Raw genomic sequence first — 19320 nt, 5'->3', positions numbered from 1 at the left:
TATGAAGTGGTTTTCATGCATTATGGTAAGTGAATTATAGAATAGCTGCTATTATTTCATTAAAATGTATTATTATCTGCCTCATAATTCACAGATTGTCCATTCTGCCCATCCACAAATTACAGTATCAGCTATTACCACAACTGTTAAGCTGTGGTTCCTAAAATGTTACAAATTCCCAGTAAACTGTTGGAGAAGTATGCTAAAAACCCTTACATTAAAAAAAAAGTCAGCACAATTTGGGACTTCTCAGTGCTGTTCATGCAGGTTAGAAAATGCAAGTCATTGAAAGGATGTAAAAGGAATCCTTAGCCAGGAAACAGGAATTTCGTGGTAATATACAAATGTCAGGACAATGGTAAAAAAACAAACACACACAGACAGACAACCAAACCAGTAATTTATTTCACTCGAAAAGCACAACAAAACACTCCATGTATCAAAATCCTTACTTCTGGGATGGATAATTATGCCTGGAAAAAGATCCCTGTTTCTGGCAATTCCAGCTCTGAGCACAGACAACCGCTGTGCTACTCCATTTAACTTCATTATATTTTAGCAGAGCTATTTTTAGCCATTACAAAACTAATGGAAGAGCTGAGAGTCTACATTCCACTCTAATTGAGCCATCATGTTTAGCAGCCAACTATTTTGTACATTATAAATGCAGCAATACATATCGGAGATAATACTAACATCTGTTTTATGAGGCAAAAGGCCAAGCGGCCAAATACTTGATCCTGGTAAAGGAACCAGATTTTTTGTTGCTTTCTAGGACCGTTTAACAGTGCTCTCACCACAGCTTGTGAGTTCCTTAGTTGGTGGATGAATTGAAAAGGGTTTTTTTCTTAAAACAGGAAAGGGATGTATGCTTGTATTTATACAAAGGAACCGCCTTTACACTCCAGAATTGAGAACTCTTTCGCAGTAGTTTGGGTTGCTATATCTGAAGTTAGTCAGGAAATGTTCGCACTGTCCACTCCAAGAAGCTGAGAAAGTTGCTCATTTTAAACTCCAGCAGCAAAAGGAAGATGGCAGAGCCTCTCTCCTTATCTTTACAGGTGGCCAGTGGGAAAAAGAGAAAAAAAATCCTCTTTTCATCACTTCTCAGTATCAGGGTAAGTACTGCCACACCCAGAATTCCATCTGCAGAGATTCAGGCTTCTCATTCCATGCCTTTCCAGTAGAAGTTTATGGATGGACACTCAGCTATTTATAGAAGCATTACTTCACATCCCCATTTGTTTAAGACTTCTACAAAGCATCACTGATGTACGCTGTGGTACATTTGAATAGTTTCTGTAATCCTTTCTTTCTCTGACCTTTGAAATACGGTATGAAAAGTTCCCACTAGCTCCTAATGTCCATTTTCTACTTAAGAATTCCCTGGGCATTACAGAAGTCACAAACATTGCGAAGCCTGTCTTAACCTACAAACACAAGCAAGAAGAAAATTTTCTGACATCTGCTTCATGTGCAAGAGCAATGAGAAAGGGGCAGGTGATTTCAGTTTGCTGATTATGTAGACTACAGAAAGTCTTAATACGTTCACATTTCAAAATACAAATCTGCTTAAGGTTTTTGTTTTTTAAGCTTTCTGCATTTTCTGTAGTTTTTAGGAGCCCTGATCCCCTCTGACCTACAGCACAATAATCCAAATCATCTCCCAGGCAAGCTGTTCACCATTTCACACACACCCTTGTGTAGAACTCTTCCATCTAGCTGTTATCAGCCCGGTCTCAATAGCAGCTAAAATGAAAACAGGAAGCATTAGTTTCCAAATAACTAATGCACCTCTAAGGCTGCATTAGTTTTAAGGCAGCATAAAGCAACAGTTTTTATATGCATCATTGTATATGTATGCCTATAAAAAAAATCTTACTGAATATGCTACAAAACTGAGTCTATAGAATAATGGCAAAAAAGAATTCACCTTATAAATGCACTGGGAACTACAAGTTGTTTCTTACACTGGGAAGTATTCAGAAAGCCCACAACAAGGCATACTTGATGGTGATTTCAATGCCTTTCCTTTTTCAGACTGTATAATATTCTACATATGTGTTAGGTGCTTTCCAGCATCAATCATATTCGAGTCTCCAGTCATGTGATATTTAACCTATTTTCAGTCTAAACTCATCCCCTTTTTAGTATTGAAGCCCCACCCCATTTTACAGTGCATATTCACATAGTAGTTTTCACACATCTTTAAAATTAAAAAAAGAAAAAAAAATTGTTCTAAGAATATTTCAGCACAACAGATTTTGGTGCGCTCGTAACTTTTGAAGACATTTTTCATCAAGTCTCAAAGTTTTCTGCTCCATTCCAGTTCAGAAGCATTTTAGTGAGCAGCCTGAGAACACACTCAGCAATCCAAACGGTAGCCTGTAAAATTTGTTCACAGTGGTGGAATATTCTGCTTACTAATTACCAAGAGCTACAAAAATATATTCAAGGTATGACATTCAGCAATACCTTCATGAAGAAGTCCTTCAAGCTAAAGAAAGAAATTGCTACAGTCAGAAGCTATTTTGGTTTGGAGTTTAACCTGTTGTATTCCCACGAGTATCTGCTTTGTGTTTCTCTATAATGAGCTATCTAATCTAAACCACATTGTCTTTAGCAGCCAAAAATACACAAACTAACTTTCAACTGAAAAAGCAGCAGGAGCATGACTTCTACTTGATCACAAAGAGCAGCACGTTCTGACTCAATACATGGTTTTAGGAGGTTGTATTTTCCAGCTGTATTTGAAAGAGAAGGGTGAGCGTGGCCATTGAGGCTCCCTCAAGCATTCCCATAAAGATGTCAAGATGCTAAGTCACAAGAGGAAAATAAAAATCGGTCCCAATAATAACAAAATTAAAACCACACAAGAACAAATTTTGGATTCAATCCGTCTGTATCTTCCAAAATAAGATACTGTGCTTAGCTCAGGCCAGCATCCTTTCAGCTATACACTTCTCTAACCTCTCTGAGAATTACTGGTTTCTTCCCTACATTTTCCACTGTTTAACCTTAAGAGGGGTTAAGAAACTGGCATTATTAAAGTATTCTAGGGTACAGTCAGTGCTTCTGTCCAGACAGTCAGTGCTTCTGTCCTCCCCATTTTCTGAGCAGCATCACAGCAGCCACTGAAATGCTTATTGCTGCTGTAACCCCAATTTGCAGAAACTCCCAGCAGATGTATTTGACTGTGTATGAAGATTCAAGTATATTCATTGCAATAAAAAACACATTTAACTACTTTGGGGTAGTAGACAGCTTAATTTTTAACAATGGAAAATTTCATAAAAGTAATCAGAACATTTAACATTTTCAATACCTATAATTAGCAAAGAACAAAACAAAAAATAGTGATGGAAGTCTGCAGATAATACTTTGTGCTGGATGGAAATGCAGAAGAAAATAGTTCAGAATATGCATGTGAATAACTTAATTCAGAATGCAGATGCCAGTAGATCAGTTTAAAGTGCGCTTACTTGAACAGCTGCATGAAGTTGAAATTGTCAGTAAATTCATTCAGGTAAATGTAATGAACAGGAAGGCAGACAAGTGCAAAAAAAAATATCATATTACTTTTTAGTCCATAAACGTTATCTGTTACAGAAAGGAAAGAGTTACAAAAATGTGAGACAACTTACAGAACTCGTCTCTCCCTTGTCTTCCTTCCATACCCAAGGTCATCTGGTTCAAGAATCAAATGGGAGTTAAAGAAACCAATTCTCACAAGTGTGGCAGCTGCTGCCCTGACCATGTCACTGAGCTACTCCCATCAAGAAGAAACACTTCAAAAGAACATTTTAATATTAGTGCTGGCTGCTAACCTGAGAAACAGAAGATGATACTGAACAATACCCTACAGTGGATCAGCACTCCTTGTCCTTCCGCACCTAAGAAACTTAGAACTGATTATTTTTCTGGCAGCTGACAAATATTTAGTTTGACTCAGGCTAACTGGTATGAGTAAGGAAGTAGAGAACAAGAGTTAAAAAAAACCCAATGCTGAAGTAAAGTATTTTGAAACTTAAACCAGACACCCTGTAAGCGAGTTTCACATTTCCAGCTCTTCAGGAGAGGAGAGACTTAAGAAACAAACGCTAGCAACTTAAAAAAATATCATTAAATAATAAGTTAAGTTTCAAGAACAGAATTTAAACTATCTTCCTAATTATACAGATATGCTAATTTGCAAACGATAACTTGTAACACAGTTATTCTCAACCTCAAACACCAGCTTCAGATGAGCTTATTTATAAGCAATAAACAAGCTCAAATATTGAAGAAAACACGCTTCCATTAAAGGAGATTGCCGAGTCCTAAATGGGCAGCAGTTCAAGAATGCTACACTAGTAGTCAGGCATGTACGATTTACAGTACTTTTACTTTTCTACTGCTGCCACTAAGTTTAGAAGCCCTACACAAAAAGGCCTTGCTGATATTCAAGTGTTCTGTAGATCCACAGAAGACTTATTTTGGTACTTTCAATACAAGCCTTTGACACCTCGCCTTCAGTGTGACTCCTCTCCTATAACCTTTTGCTAGAATCTCGTTACTGTATTCCTTCTCCCCCTGCCACTAAGCCCACACAGTTACAGAAGTTCTCCAAAGAGCTGTCAACAGGAGCACTGTCACAAACCATGATGTACTTTTGTCTTTTGTTTTTAAGAAAAACTGACACTTCTTTGTCATCATCTCCCTTTAAATGTTAGCCTACACACTTTGAGAAGTAGGGAAGAAATAATCCTGTCGTGTCACATGCAGTTGTATCTATATGAGGAACATTCTCCTACAATGCATTCCACTTAACTGCTTTGCAAAGTCTTCCACATAAATAAACATTTGAAGCAGAAAAGCAATGGATGGTTTTACACACTGTGCCTGTAAAAAAATGACAGGCTACACAGTCAGTTCACATTTCTCTTAAATTCTGAAGACACGTTTTGGAGGTCTTTGGATTTATGTTACTTAAAAATCCAAGTGAGAAGATAATATGCATCACAATGATGAAAGAGGAATTTCAGTCACACCTCCAATGATATGACAAACAGTTTGAGTCATAAATCTATCACAATGGGGCTATGGTTCTCCTACTGTGACAAAGAAATAAGAAAGGTAGGCAGGAGAACAGAAGTATTTTTTTGCCATTTAACTGTGAGCTGGCAGAAAGGTTCTTGCCTAGAAAAACAGATGAGCCAGCTGGCAGCAGCAGTACTTTGGAGCACCTAGAATCACCCAAACCCCTCTTTTTGCTTGTTCTGAAGATAATGCTCACCCCCACAGCATAAATTTGAAAAATAATGTCCATAGTCCTAATGGCACAGCTGGGTTATGATGAAAAACTCACCCACAGTCTGTCAATGTGCACTAAGAAGAGGAAAAATAAATAGTAATTTTGAAAACACTTAATTACATTGCTACCTTTAATTTGTTCTTTGTGGACAATATTTTCAGGCCTTTCCTCCCCTAAATTTGGCTAAACTTCCACTGTACAACATCGAAGTCCTCTAATTAGAGCTTTAATTGATGCTGACATGATCATTAAGAGCTATTCTGTTATTGCAAACATTCATCTCATCTTTTTTCTCCACTAAATATTCAAATGGCTCATAGTCATTGAACTATTCAATAACTGCAGCATACCAACACCTCACACACTTCATTTTGTTTATGGACAGTAACGTTATATTATTTGCACAGCAAGTTTTTTTTTTTTCCACTCTAAAATTTGATCCCATCTGTTTCAATTGAATACTTGCTTTTTTGCTTCTTACTTAGTTACAGAAATAACAAGACGATTGAATTTTTCAGAACTTCTCTTTTGCTCTGAGCACAAAAAAGCCCAAGCATGAACTTCTGAAGCCTAGTAAATAAAGTTGTGGTGGTGTCCCCGCATACATCTTGCACTCTGCTACAAAACCATAATGCTGTTCTCAGTCTTTGTCATCAGAGTAAGTGTAACTACATCTTCCATCCATGCATAATGTCCAAACCAATTCCATTTTCAAGGCTTTTGCAGACAAACAGGTTCTTACAGTCACATGCAGGATACCATAAGACCTCCTGCTTGAAGAATGCAAAGCTAGAAAAGAATTGCCACAGACAGAGCATGTTGTTTATTATCTGTATATTCATCTGTAGCACAATTGGACTCTCTTCACAGTCTCTAGCAAAAACCACATACACAGAGTAAATCTCAGGCCTGTAATCTGATGAATGTTTTACTACACAAACCAGCATCACACGCACAAAAGCAGCCCTAAAGAACCAGCAGTCCTAGCCTCTCCTAACAGCTTGTTCCTACCCCAGACTATTCCCTGACGTACGCCAGTACAAACCTTTATATGGCCACACAGTGAGCTGGACTGTGAAACTGATCAGGCTGAAAACTAATTTAGGGAGGAAAAAAAAACAACAAACCACAACACAAAAAATCCCCACAAACATTCAAACAAAACTATCAACAAAATCTGTTCACAGTATAGCTGTTTGCGCAAGTGTAAAGCGACACAACATGGCACAGAACTGCTTTTAGCTGCAGCACCAGCTGAGGAAGTCTGACACGATTAAGTCTGCATGTGCAAAACTTCCAGTTACAGCGTGCAGCGAGAACAATGAACAAGCAGAACTTTTCCATCCTAAATTTGTCACAGATCTGCCTGATCTTAGTCAGCTACAACAACAGAACTAACGGAATATACCTTTCTACAGTTTTCAAATATACAGAGTTGCTAAGGTTAAAGGCAAACTATAGCACCAGTGACACACTAAACCCTAGAATTCTTTCGCGCTTAATTAAGCAATTTGTGCTTGGACTTAAAAAACAAAAATAAGAGACAAAACAAAAGAAAAAAAAAAAAAACAACAGACTTTTCTGCTGCTTTCAACCACCAACTTCCCTCAAACGTAAAAAAGAAAAAAAAAAAGGAATCCTTGTAATATATACAAATGTTATAAAGACAATATACACTATAGTGATCTTTATATATTCCAAATATTAATTTTTATGGGACATCAAAAAAGCCATCACAGTCTGAGAGCTGAGCAACATTCTCCATGTTGCATGCCCAGCACTAACTGAGAAAACGCTCCTGTTGCTTACTGGTCTTATAATCCACATAAGAAGTTCCTCTCTGACCTGATCTGCTCCAAAGTATTTCTGTCACGTCAGCAGAGCCCCATATCATCCGTGTCATTTATCTCAGAACTTAATGGAAAGCTGTCCCTCAGCTCTTCTCAACTTTATGTTCAGCAAAGCCACTGGTTCTTCTAATTTCATCATCAGGTTAGTGCGTTCTTCTGTTTAACAGGCTTCATTTAAAGTCAGAATCCTTTTACCTTGGAGGACTGGAAACATTTGGAAACCCTGAGTAGAAACATCAGTTTGCTTCAGCCTTGACTACTGCACACTACAGACACGAAGCAGACAATTACAGGCTTTCAATTCAAGCTCCCTGATTTCTATTTATGTAGAGAACTAATCAGAAATTTAAAAACCAATGCAGTCAGAGTGTGGAAAGTCAGGCCTATGGAAACCCACAGGAATTAGAGGCAGAAAAAATTTAATTAATTTACTTTGTCTGCATTCAGGTTTATTGTTGTTTTTCCCACCTAAAAACAAAGTAAAACAAAGAAATCCAAAAACATAATCCAGTTTTCTGGATTTGCTTAACAGGTCAGAGCAAGTCACACGTTAACCTTTCTATACAGCAAACCAAACAAAAACAACTAAACCCCACCCAAACAGGAAAAAATCTGCATGTACTTATCTTCCATAGCCAAGGCCTTCTCAAACTTATTTGGTACCTCTAGGTTACTTCTACTCATCATCAGCCTGGTCACCATTCTCCACCAACCATACCACATACTCAAACGTCGCCCAGTCCTTGGAAGAGATTTTCTGCCAAACACCTACAAAGCTACATCCTTCTAACACCCCTTTGAGCACTCCCTTGCTATAGCACGTCCCCAGACAAATGGCTGAGCTGCTCATCCCAGTGCTTCTTCCTCCCTACCTTTCCATCACTTATTTTGTCACATGCTTTCTTGTGGCAGCACTTACTTGTTCCACATTAAGCAAAGCCTTGTGCAGAACGATCCTGACCCAGAGCCACAATTCGTAGGTACTAGAGGAGCACAAGTGCCCGTAGTGGATACCAAAGGCCTTTAGCATACACACAGTTGTCCTAGTGGAGCTACACGTGCTAATACTCTTGTTTTCTCCCCCAGCTGCCCAGCAGAAGTAAAAAACTCCATCACCAGGAGCATATTTTGCCATCACGGTTCAAGTCACTCCAGGAGTGCTCAGCTCTGTACACCACTGTACAACAAACAGAACTGCAGCCAAAGCAGCCATATCTCTGACACACAGTATACCCACATCTGCATCTAGTATCAATAAAAACAGAAGTTATGGCCATATTCTTCAACACTAGCAAATTACCACTACTGTGTTGCAGGAACAGATTGTTCACTCTATTGCAAAGGCAAATGCCTTGGCCTGAATATCCTGGTTTTAGACTCTTCTCTTACTGACAGTACAGCAGCAAAACAACTCCCAGCAGAGCTGATCCATTTGGCAGAAGGTAACTGTTCACATTAGTGTCCGCTCCTCACAGAGCTCAGCCATACACCCCATGGCAGCTGCCAGAAGCTGTGCGGGCAGTCAGTGGAGGCCACAAAACTGCACTCATCTGACACAGTCACAGGATTCCTGAAAGTTCTGGAAAGCATCCCAGAAAGCACCACAAGAAAACCCACGGAACAGAACTTTGCTTCACAGGATGTGTGCTCAGACTGCCATGCAAATAATCCAAATCACCGGCGAGCCATCATGGTGAGTGACCAGGAACCGTAAGACTGCAGTAACCTGAAATGATACGGAGGTGTGGCAGTGTGACACAGTTACACTGATGCGCTCAAAATAAACACACTGACCAGATGTAACATTATGGTAAGGAGATGCCCAACACACTTTGACTCAGGGTGCTATTAGTTCCTGTTTCAATGTAGTACTTCTGAATCACAGCTCAAGGTAGCAGAAACTGTGGGTCCTACAACAGAAGTTTCATTTCTTCTAGGGGAGGAAAAAACATAAAGCCAAAAGCAAAGAAGGTGTTTTCCTCATGGTAGGAAGTGCAGACCTGGTTTTTAAAACAAATAAAACTTCAGAATATCACGCAAATGCCTCTGTTACAGAGCAGCTAGCTCATGAGAGAAATTTCAGCTGAGCCTGTTCCTGAACTCATTCACTTAATAGATCCACACAAAGAAAATTTATATATAAAAAAATATAAAATTAAAACAGACAAAAACAACAATCCTACCAGCAAACAACTTTCAGCAGTTGTACAAATGAGCTCTGAGAAAAGCCAAAAGAAAAAGCAGAGACCCTTGTGCTGCATAGAACACACCATAAGGCTTCATTACTCTGAACCTAAGTAGAGGCCAAGTAATGTCTGAGCCTCTAATTCAGCAAAGCACTGAGACACTGAAGGAAGAGACTCCTAATCCCATTATTAAGCCCTTAAACCACTGTTCCCCAATGCAAAAGACATGTTTACCTAGTTATTCTACTATAGATTTTAGGTTACATTATGATGAATGACCATTCACAGTGTATACAACTTTTCCAACAGAGCTACTAAGCATACTGTAACTAAATCTACTTTTCTACTACCCATCACCGAAGAGGTATTTTGAGTTACAGTAACAGACCAGGGTCCTAGAAAGACCTCTGCCCCATGAAGAAAATTAAACTAAATTTATACAAGGATTTATGGTGTGGACTTCTGTTAGCAGGCAGACCAGCAGAATTCAGAAGATGGGGGAAACAACCCACGAACCAAAACAAAACCAAAAGGCCATGCACCTACCTTAAGGTATTTTAAGGACTGTTTATGTTCCACTGAGGACAGGATGTATATTTTACTAATACAAATTTTGAACAGAGTACTGTTTCAAGAGTAATATATACCCGCAAATGGAAAAAAAACTGAAGTGCTTCCCTAAATTCACCAGTTCTGGAAGTGTCTGTAGGGACCTGAGGAGTCCAAGCAGCTGCACACACATTTTCATGTCTGAACTGCAACAGAATGGTTTAAGGCAATTTCATCCAAATGTGACATTTTCTTGTTTGGGAGAAAGAAGAATAATGCAAAATTATTTGAGGCTAATCTGTCCTAGCTGAACAGAAGCTGAAGGTAGACTTATGGCTGAATATCCAGCCTAATTACAATGGCTGTTCAAAACAAATTAATTAGGTTACTTGTACCTTTTTAAAGTGTCCTTAGGCACTTGACCACAGCTAATAATAAATACCCAGTACTCTTTATCTCCTAAAAAGCAAGCATCATTACCTCTGTTCTAGAGACGGGGAAATTGAAACATGAGTAAGCAAAGTCGTCTGTCTAATGTCACCCGGCAGCGAGCAGAGCAGCCAGGAAGGAAATGCAGGTCTGCAGAGATGCATCTGGTAGCTCAGTCAACAGGGTGAGTTCAAACACCTCGCTTTATGCACTTTTACACAGAAAACAAAGTTGTCCTGTTTGTTGCATGCAGATAACAAAACACTGAGCGTTCTTCCATCACATTCATTTTATGAATATGCTCATCTCAGATATAAAATGGAAAAATAAAGCAAATAGTAAAAACTATACAGGAAATGCCATCAAGTAAGCATAAGCTTCACTTTACATACATTTCAGTCATGGTATTGTTCATCACTTCTTTAAACAAACCAGTTAGCAACAGCCTTTTTAAAATGACTCTAATGTGAAATGCACACTTCCAAGTTTCCTGACTACAGCATCTGAGAGCACGAGGTGACTACGGTGCCCACTAAGGAACATATCAGTGAGGAAGAAAAAATCCTGTCATACCGATCAGTCCATGTATAGAAACATTTTTTGCAAATATTTTGTAATTTTATAAATACATAATTTTGATGGCATTTGAAAAACTCTTTCAACTGTTGAATTCTAGCAAATGAAAACAAATATACTTTTTAATAAAGTAGGAATTGCTTTGGAAGCACAATTCTGAATGAGCAATTTCTTTCCTTAAAATAAATCCTGTAACATTAACAGTAGAAGTCTACAAATGAAAACATTTATATTACTCTCTGGAAAAGAAGTGGTAGGGAACACCCAGAAGCACGGTCACTTTACATACACAATGGCTTCATTTAAATGGCCTGAGTAATAACTTCTATTAGGCCATACCAGTTTACTATGCTGACAGCTATTGTCACTTACAAGAAAGCACAAGTGTTTAGAAAAGCACACTACCTCAAAAATGTGGTTTTTTTTTTAATAGGATTTTGAAAAGGCAAAGACAGCGTTTTTCATACGGAATGTAAAAAGTTTTATTTCATGGATGCTTTACTTTAACAGCTGACTGCATTTTTTAATCATAACATTTTTTCTTGTCACTTCCAGCAAAAAGCAAATGGTTAAAGGCTCTGCAATTAGCCCAAAAGCAAGCACTTGCGAGGCCACTTTACCTGCTGGAAAAAGTTCTAAAAGGATGCAAGCTCAGAGAAGGACAGCAGAATTTTGGAAGGGAAGGCAACATCAGCAATACAGGTTCTTACCCAAGCTCCTGCCCCCTCCTACATAAGAACCTGTACTGGAGATAAAAGAAGGTAAAAAGGTAAGCTGGCTTTATGTGAGCTCTCAGTCAGTCTTTGGCAAGCAGGAAATCCTGTTGGAGCCACACTAAACACAGCAAACTAAAAGGATATTTGGTTACCACCAGATTTATGTTCTATATGCATTTGGTGACTACTGAGGGATAAGTGGTACGATTTTTGCCTGGAACAAATTTAAGTGAAAACTTGCTTAGAAGCAAGAGATAGTTCCCACTGTTTGTGAAAAGCTGAAGTAACATACAACAACGGGAAAAAATGCTTTGCAGCAGTAGTGGGACAGATGTGGATATTCGCCAGCAAGTGCATTTAAGAAACATATAAAGTCTTTTTAAAAAAATTAATTTTTATATGATTATATGTGTGTAAGTTTAATGTGCGTGCACATATACACACACACACACACAAAACTCATTGTGAAGTGCAATCAGACTGTTGACTAATTGGAGTTCACTCTGAAACAAGTGCATATATCACATCTGTTTTATCACTTTCTTTGCAGCAGTTAGTGATTTTGCCCTTTTGTTTTTCCTATTTACCCAAAACCCACTTCTCACCATTAGTCAGCAGTTGGGAAAGTCTACAGATTTTTATGCCAGGAGAGTCCCACTGATTCACGAGGATGGAGCCACTTTCACTAAACGAATCCCAACCTCACAGTTAACCACTCACAGCACAGTGGAGCACTTGGGGCCATCACAACAAAAGCACACAGGGCAGCATCAATAACCCATATGCCACTTTTATCACTGACTGATACTTCAGATTCGAAGACAGGAACAAGCGTAGTGGTAGCACTGTTCAACTGCTTTCAGTAGGTCTTCATGAGCATTATCAAAACATCTAAACCTCACACGGTTCACGATCTAAATCAAGCCACTTACCAGAGGCATTCAGCTTTTAGCACAGCCTTGCATTTTACAACTTCCATACCTTTCCATACAGAATTGCGATATGCACAGAACAGCCCAGATTAAGCATAAACAACTCTGAGGTCAGTATCTCTTAGTTTGAGGAAGTTTTCTCTTGATGTGAGATGAGCAAAATGGCATCACATTTCACTGTAGTTCCTCTTTCTTTGGGAACATGCCACTGAAGTAGCTTTTATTTGTAGGTATATGAAGAGTGACTTATTTGCCTTTAACTCACAGGGAAAAGGGTATTGTGATTTTTGCCAGTATGTGCCACTGAAAAGAAAGCAGTACCTTCAAAGTGGTACAACCTGATGTAGAATTTCCTCTGAAAAAATACCTAAAGTTAGCTGTTTTACAAAGCTTAAATCCTAGTGGGATTTCCACCTTAACTCTGTAAGTTTTCTGTTAGGCACCAGGACTACCCTTACTGCTGTGGAAGTTACCATCTATAATGTGGGAGACAGCCTAACCAAAGCATCTGATCCACTTTTTAAAAATTAAATATCCATCATCACTGTTAATTTCATCTTCCCAAAAAGATGAAATAAAAACAAACAACACAACCCCCAAGCAACACAAAACACAACAAAGCCCCTCTATTTGAATCCCACCCCTTCTCAGTACTCCTACTGAAGCTCTGCCCCACGCAGCTTACCTGTAGCACTACCACAGTTACTTATTCACACAGTTCACCACTTCAAACAGGTTTACCAGCTTACATATCATCGTATCAAGTTTGTATTACCATAGCAATTCTTCCTAGACACTTTTGAGTCGCTGATTACAGTTCAGCATTCCAGATGGATCTTTAGCCTTCAGCCATCTCGTGTGCTGCAGTCTCAAAAAGGACGCTATGTCCCCATTGTGCCTTCCTTTCCTTTGTTACTGCAGTGAGCAGAGCACGAACGTTTAAACCTACCAAAGGATTTCTCAGCGTTTATGAAATAAATATTTCCTTTTTTAAGCGTGCCTTTCTTGCTTCTATTCAAACATGAAATTCAATGCTTTCCATTTATGGACTTCTTAGTTTGGTTAATTGTCCAACTAACAAATCCAGAGATGCATTCTTTTCCAGATAAACCGTAACTCACACAGATTTAAAAAAAAAAAAAAAAAAAAAAAAAAAAAAAAAAAAAAAGACGACAGAATAAAATACAAAACGAGCACTCTTTAGACAAGGAAGCGGAAGAGCCAGCAGGTTGGGCTGACATTTACAGATAAGAGCACAGTAGCGAAGCGCCTGAATTTTGCCTACGCCTGCAGCTGACAAGCAGAAAAGTAACAGTTGCACGGGGCACTGACGGCCCAACTCAGAGCTGGAAGCGGCCGGCCGTCGGATCCGGGGGTCTCGTCCTGCAGCCACATGAACCCTCGCCGTGCCACCAGCGGCGCTTAGGGACCATTTTCTCCTCCTCCCAGCTCGGACCTCAACGCCCGCACAAAGGAACCGCTCCTGGTTCTGCGGGGAGCGGCCCCGGGCTCCAACCTGCGCGGGAGCCCCCGGGACTCCCTCCCCCCTCCTCTCGGCCGTGCCCGGAACGGGCAGCGCGTTCCGCTGCTGGCGGCCGGGGGCGCTCGGCAGCCGCGGGGCCGCGGGGGGCGCGGCGCGGGCCGGGCCGGAGGGCCGCGGGGGAAGGAGCGAGGGAAGGAGGGAGGGAGCGAGCGAGCCGCCAGCAGACAAAAGCGGATCGCGGCCGGCGGCGGGGTGGGGCCGTGACCGGGCGGCGGCGCCTTTGCTCTCGGGGGAGCGCGGCGGGAAGAGGCCTGGGGTGGGCGCGGGCTTCCTCCGCCCCGCCGCCGCCTCCTCGGCCCGGCCCAGCGGGGTGGGCGCCCGGCGGCGCGCCGAGCGGCGGGCAGGGGGCGGCGGGGCGCGGCAGCCGCATCCTCCCCACCGGGGAGCGCGGCTCGGGCGGTGCCCGCCGCTTACCTGCAGCTCGGTGAAGAGGATCTCCCTCTCGGCCGCGTTGGACGCCATTGCGCTGGGGTTTGAAGTCCGCACCTGGACGCTGCCGCCGCCGCCGCCGCCGGGGAGGGGAGCGAGGGAGGCGGGTCCGGGGCCGGGACTAAGGGCGCATCGGGGGCGGGGGGGAGCGCTCGGCGCTGAGGCAGGGGGACGCGGGAGGGGCCGCCGCCTCCCCCCTACCGCTCATGGGGGTCGCGCCGCGCGCTGGGCCGCGGTGCGGTGCGGTGCCGCCGTGCGCTCCCCCGCCCTGTCGTGGCGCTCGGCCCTGGCAGCGCTCGGCCGCCGCGGCTGCTGCTCCTGCGGCCGCCGCGGATGTCGCACCATTTGGCTGTCACCCTGTCGCAAAAGCGGCGTTGCTTTGCGGCACCCGGAGCACGTGACAGTTGGAGCGGGGGGGGGCGGGGAGGGAGCGTGGGGGCGGGAGGGTGCCGGCTGCCGCCCGGGAGCTTCTGCTCCCTCGCGGGCAGAGCGGCGCGCGGGCGGGGCGGGTGCGAGGGGCGCGCGCGAGGGGCGTGCGGGCGGGGCGGGCGCGTGCGGCGCGCTCCTCTCAGCAACGCGCCCCTCAAGTCCCCGGCTCCCTGCGTTTCCTCCTCCTGTGAATCTACGGTTCCCAGAGTCCCGTTGTTTCCCTCAGCGATGGCTCGGGGAGGGCGGTGCATGGCAAAACCCTGGTGCTGAGGGTCTCTGGGGCTCAGTCCCACCGCTGCCGAGGGCAGCCGAAACCCCCCGGCCGTTCGTGGCCGTCCCGAGCCCGGCTGCCTCGCGGCCACAAGGCAAGCAACCACGCGCCGCCCTGGGAGCCGGAGCGGCGGGCCGGCAGGTTGCGGCGAGCGGGGGCGGCGAACGCGGTTCTCCGAAGCGTAAATGGGCTGAGCGACAGCGTGCGGGGGCCGGGTGAGTTCGGAGGCCGGCAGTGCCCGCTTAGTCCCCAGAGGCAGCTCTGAGAGCCTCGAGGGCAGAGCCCGTGAGGAAGCGGTGCCTCTTCCCTCGGCGGCACCCGCTGCGATTCTCGGTTTCCTGCCTGCGTGTTGTTCCACCTGTTCGTGAGCGCTTTTGCTGCCCGCTCTGTACGCACACGCGCGTTCCACCCTCATTTCAGACGTTGCACTGGGCTAATCGAGCTCATGCAAAACGCTGCGTGGAAGTAATTAAAACTGTTTTCGCCTGTGCCGTTCCTGCCAGGCTCGTACAAGTTGAGGTATTTTCTGTAGGTGCATCTTCATGCGAGCGCTCGTGCTTGCTGAGTTCATTTCAGTGCATCGCTGTGCGGCCGCGGGCCCAGCGTGGTCTGTTCAATGCAGAACTGCAGGTTCAATTCTGGAGGGAAAAGAGGAACAGGAGAGGTCAAAAAGAAGCATACAATTTACTACGAGCAAATTCAAAACGTTTTGTGTTCTTTTGATTCCACTGAGCACCAGACAAACTCAGCAACCTGAAGTGCTGTCTATCACGCAGTACAGAAGAAGCCTATGATGTCTCCATTAGTTAATTTTACATAAAAGCAAAATCAAGGTATTTCTACTCTGACACTGTGCATCTGTACGCAAGTGAGATATTTTTCCACTACATTGATATTATTCATAAGGTTGCACATGTACAAATTTGCATGCAGGCTTAGTTCAGTGGATTTAATGGCTTTAATTTCTGTTTTGTGTGGCCAGGCAATTGTAGGCTGGGATGAAAAGTGGAAAGTAAAGAGGAAGAAAACCTGTCAGTTGTCTAACGGTCACAGTACTACAAAGAATATTGAAAACTTCATAAATCAGGGGAAACAGTTTTAATGCAAGGTCACACTGGTCTTTCTCACTGCTTGCTGTCACGTACATCAGGCGTCACAGGTGAAGATACACCATCCCAGGCTAAATTGGGAATTGTCTCAGGAACAGGGTTAGACTTGAATAAAACTGTTGAGGTATGTGCCTTCTGTGGTGAATGGAAATTCCCCACAAACAGTTTGGGTTCTTGAGTGATTTTTTTTTTTTTTTTTTTTTTTTTTTTTTTAAACTTATGTTGCAGTTTTAACCTACAGAAGGAATTCTGACTTGGAAGGTCAGGGTCAGAAATGTGACCTACATGTTGGCATCATATAAACATTTTTATGTAATCAATGTATGAAAAATATGTACCTTACTCAAATCTTAAGTATAAAGAAGAATTTCAGAAGCTGTTCATAGAGCACAATTGTGAGAAAGGCTACGTGGGAAAGTCCTACTTATTCTGCCTTCACCACGCATTCAAGCTCAATTTTTACCATAGCCAGAGTTCCAGTTACCCAGTGAAATCTGTGCTAGCATGGCTTTGCTGTAACTAATATGAAGTGGTCATAAATCAGCAGGCAGAAGTCAAAAAGTGAAGTTTTGGGTGCATTGTGAAACAAGGTAGGGGAGCAAGGAAAGACAATTATACAATGATTTAATCTTTTAGAGCATGCTGGTGTGATGCCGAGCTTTAAAGCTTGGACTTTTTTTGAGAACAAGTGTTTAAAGATATATACGAGTAATCAGAAATTACTGCATTATTCTACTTTAATCACTACATATACAAACGTGGTCCCTTACTGCTGCTATTGCAGAGGAAGTGGAAGAGTCTGTGTGTGTGTGCTTTCTAAGGCATGGTCAGAAGGAAACACACAGAATACCCCCCACACAAAAAAAAAACTTGCAGCTGTATGAGCTGATGTCAACAGTTGATAAACTCTGCGAGTGTCTGAAACAGACAGCTGATTTAGGTCATGCTCAATGTAAACTGCTCATTGAAGGCTAGACATGGTTATCCCTGTCAAGACAGAGCCTATAAGCTTTTTTTTGTATTCCCAGTATAATTTATACTGCTTGTAAGGACAATGTTTTGGTTTCTGTGATAGAAGTGTATTGGTACAAGAATTGAAAAAGTAACAAAACATTGTTATCTATATCTCTGATAATTAAATTGTTCTTCTTCCAGATTCCAGAAAATACAAGGCATTGCTGGACAGCTGTAGCTCTACATTTAAGCACTCTGACAGTGAATTACTGAGCAAGAGAGAACATTCCAAGTGAGTCTCAAAATAGAAAGCAGTTAAGTACGTAAGTCCATGAATTTAGCATTATGTGGAGTCCTGAGTTCAGCCTTTGCTTTAAGATGTCTGAATGCTTTTTCCTTCAGCACTTATTCTGTTGGATCATCCCTTCAATTATCATGCTGGAAAAGCAAAATGAACAAAAGGGATGACAGTAGTCCTGGCTAAGTTACACTTGATTATTTCTTCTTTTTCAGGTTGTTTTATTAAAACCTTTATCCCACAAAACTGGAAGAGTAAATTGCTATGACTTCCAATGTTTTATGTATTACAAAGTGTAATGCTATAATGGAATGGAAAGTACTGCAATAATAGCAGGGTGGCAAAGTCTTTGGCTGTAACAAATGAGAACAAGCCAAAACACAGAAGCCACAGATGCAGAAGTGAAGGAAAAGAGCTACTTACCTTTGGAGGGCCTTAGGTAGACAAGGATCTCCAGCAAGAGATGCTGTCACCTCCACTGCCCACCCTTATATGAGATCTGGGAAGGGCTGGATTCTGGCTCCAATCCTTCTGCTCTCTCAGGGGCACTGCATACAGCTGAGCTCCCCTGGTTGGCCCTGCCTTCCACCAGGTGCTCAATCACTGGTTTGGGCTGTGACTTAGTATTTCCACTACACAAGTGTGCCTTATGAATCCTTGGGCATATTACAGAACTCATTAGCAAAGTATCAAGGATACTGTAAGCAAAATACAAGATATTTTTTAGATAAAGTCTAACTAGCTCTCTATGTTGTAAAAGGGAGAGCCTGATTTCACCGAGTGATGCATGTAGAAATTAGGATGGAGGATATCTGAAGAAGAGTAGCCGTGTGTGATCGTTATATTATACTTATTAATATCAAGATGCTACCAGGAAATAAAAGTTCTTGAAGCTTCTGATTAGTCTTGCCTGTTTAAATTAGTGATGTATTCTAGAGGGAAAACAGTGTATAAACGTGAATAAGCGTGATTGGCATGGATGACATCAAAGAAGAAATGAGATCTGTCTGTTAGGTGAGTGAGGGTACAGCAGTTTCAGGCTAGCACCAAAATTTTTAAACACAAAGTAAGAGCTAGAAATTAATGATTTTTTTTTTTTTTTTTTGATAGGGGAAGAATTATTTAGGTTTGCAAGCAATATTGATACCTGTTAAAGAAAATTATTTTCCATCCCTTCTTTTCCCACTCTTCACCTGCAAAGTGGGAATACTAAAATTCACAGTACAAGTCTAATTTATGCAAGCATTTTCTCTAAATTCTTTTGCTTAGGAATGAAGTTAAGTGTATAGAAGAAATGGGCTACCTGGTGTTAGCTTTCAGGGCTTTTTTTTTTTTTCCTTCTTCAGTTGTCTTTTCAGTAATGCTGACATTTGCTCTTCCTGACTTGTAAACGTAGAAACATTACTCTTGTATTTTAACAGTTGTTATTCTAAGTTGGAATTGGATCCTCTGAAAACCCTGTGAAATCCAGGAGATATCAGACATGGGAAAAATGAGATGAACATATGTACACAGCTTTTTATTACTTCTACTTTTTACTTTTCTTTATTTTGCTTTACTTTACTTATTTTGCTTCTCAGATAATTATGAAGATAGGAGAATGCTTTTCTTCAAGAGGTTCCAGTAATAATTCCTGAAATAAATTGAGAAGGAAATGTGTTGAGGTTGCATTAAAAAAAAGAGCTTAATATCATAATCTTCTTTAGACCAGGCCTTGCTAATATTTACTAAAGAAAATGCTGAATCAGGGGAAAAA

General features: G+C 41.9%; 2 protein-coding genes across 2 annotated transcripts in view; both read right to left on the bottom strand.

Annotated features, from left to right (window-relative positions):
- Positions 1-14846, bottom strand: part of PKN2 (protein kinase N2) — a 52664-nt gene extending 37818 nt beyond the window's left edge. The window contains exon 1 of the mRNA XM_048946223.1: positions 14489-14846. Within this exon, the coding sequence (XP_048802180.1) occupies positions 14489-14536 (48 nt within the window). The 5' untranslated portion in view covers positions 14537-14846. The remainder of the gene's footprint in view (positions 1-14488) is intronic.
- LOC125693060 (translation initiation factor IF-2-like) lies at positions 14701-18892 on the bottom strand. Its single transcript, XM_048944470.1, has 2 exons — positions 17988-18892; positions 14701-15841 (listed from the first exon to the last, which is right to left on the bottom strand). The coding sequence occupies exon 2, from the start codon at positions 15616-15618 to the stop codon at positions 14701-14703; it is 918 nt and encodes a 305-aa protein (XP_048800427.1). The 5' UTR covers positions 15619-15841; positions 17988-18892.
- Between the last annotated feature and the right edge of the window lie 428 nt (positions 18893-19320).

This window comes from Lagopus muta, chromosome 5 (genome assembly GCF_023343835.1).
Source record: "Lagopus muta isolate bLagMut1 chromosome 5, bLagMut1 primary, whole genome shotgun sequence".
Lineage (NCBI taxonomy): Eukaryota > Metazoa > Chordata > Aves > Galliformes > Phasianidae > Lagopus > Lagopus muta.
The sequence above is the reverse complement of the archived record's forward strand: the minus strand, read 5'-3'. Positions and strand labels throughout refer to the sequence as shown.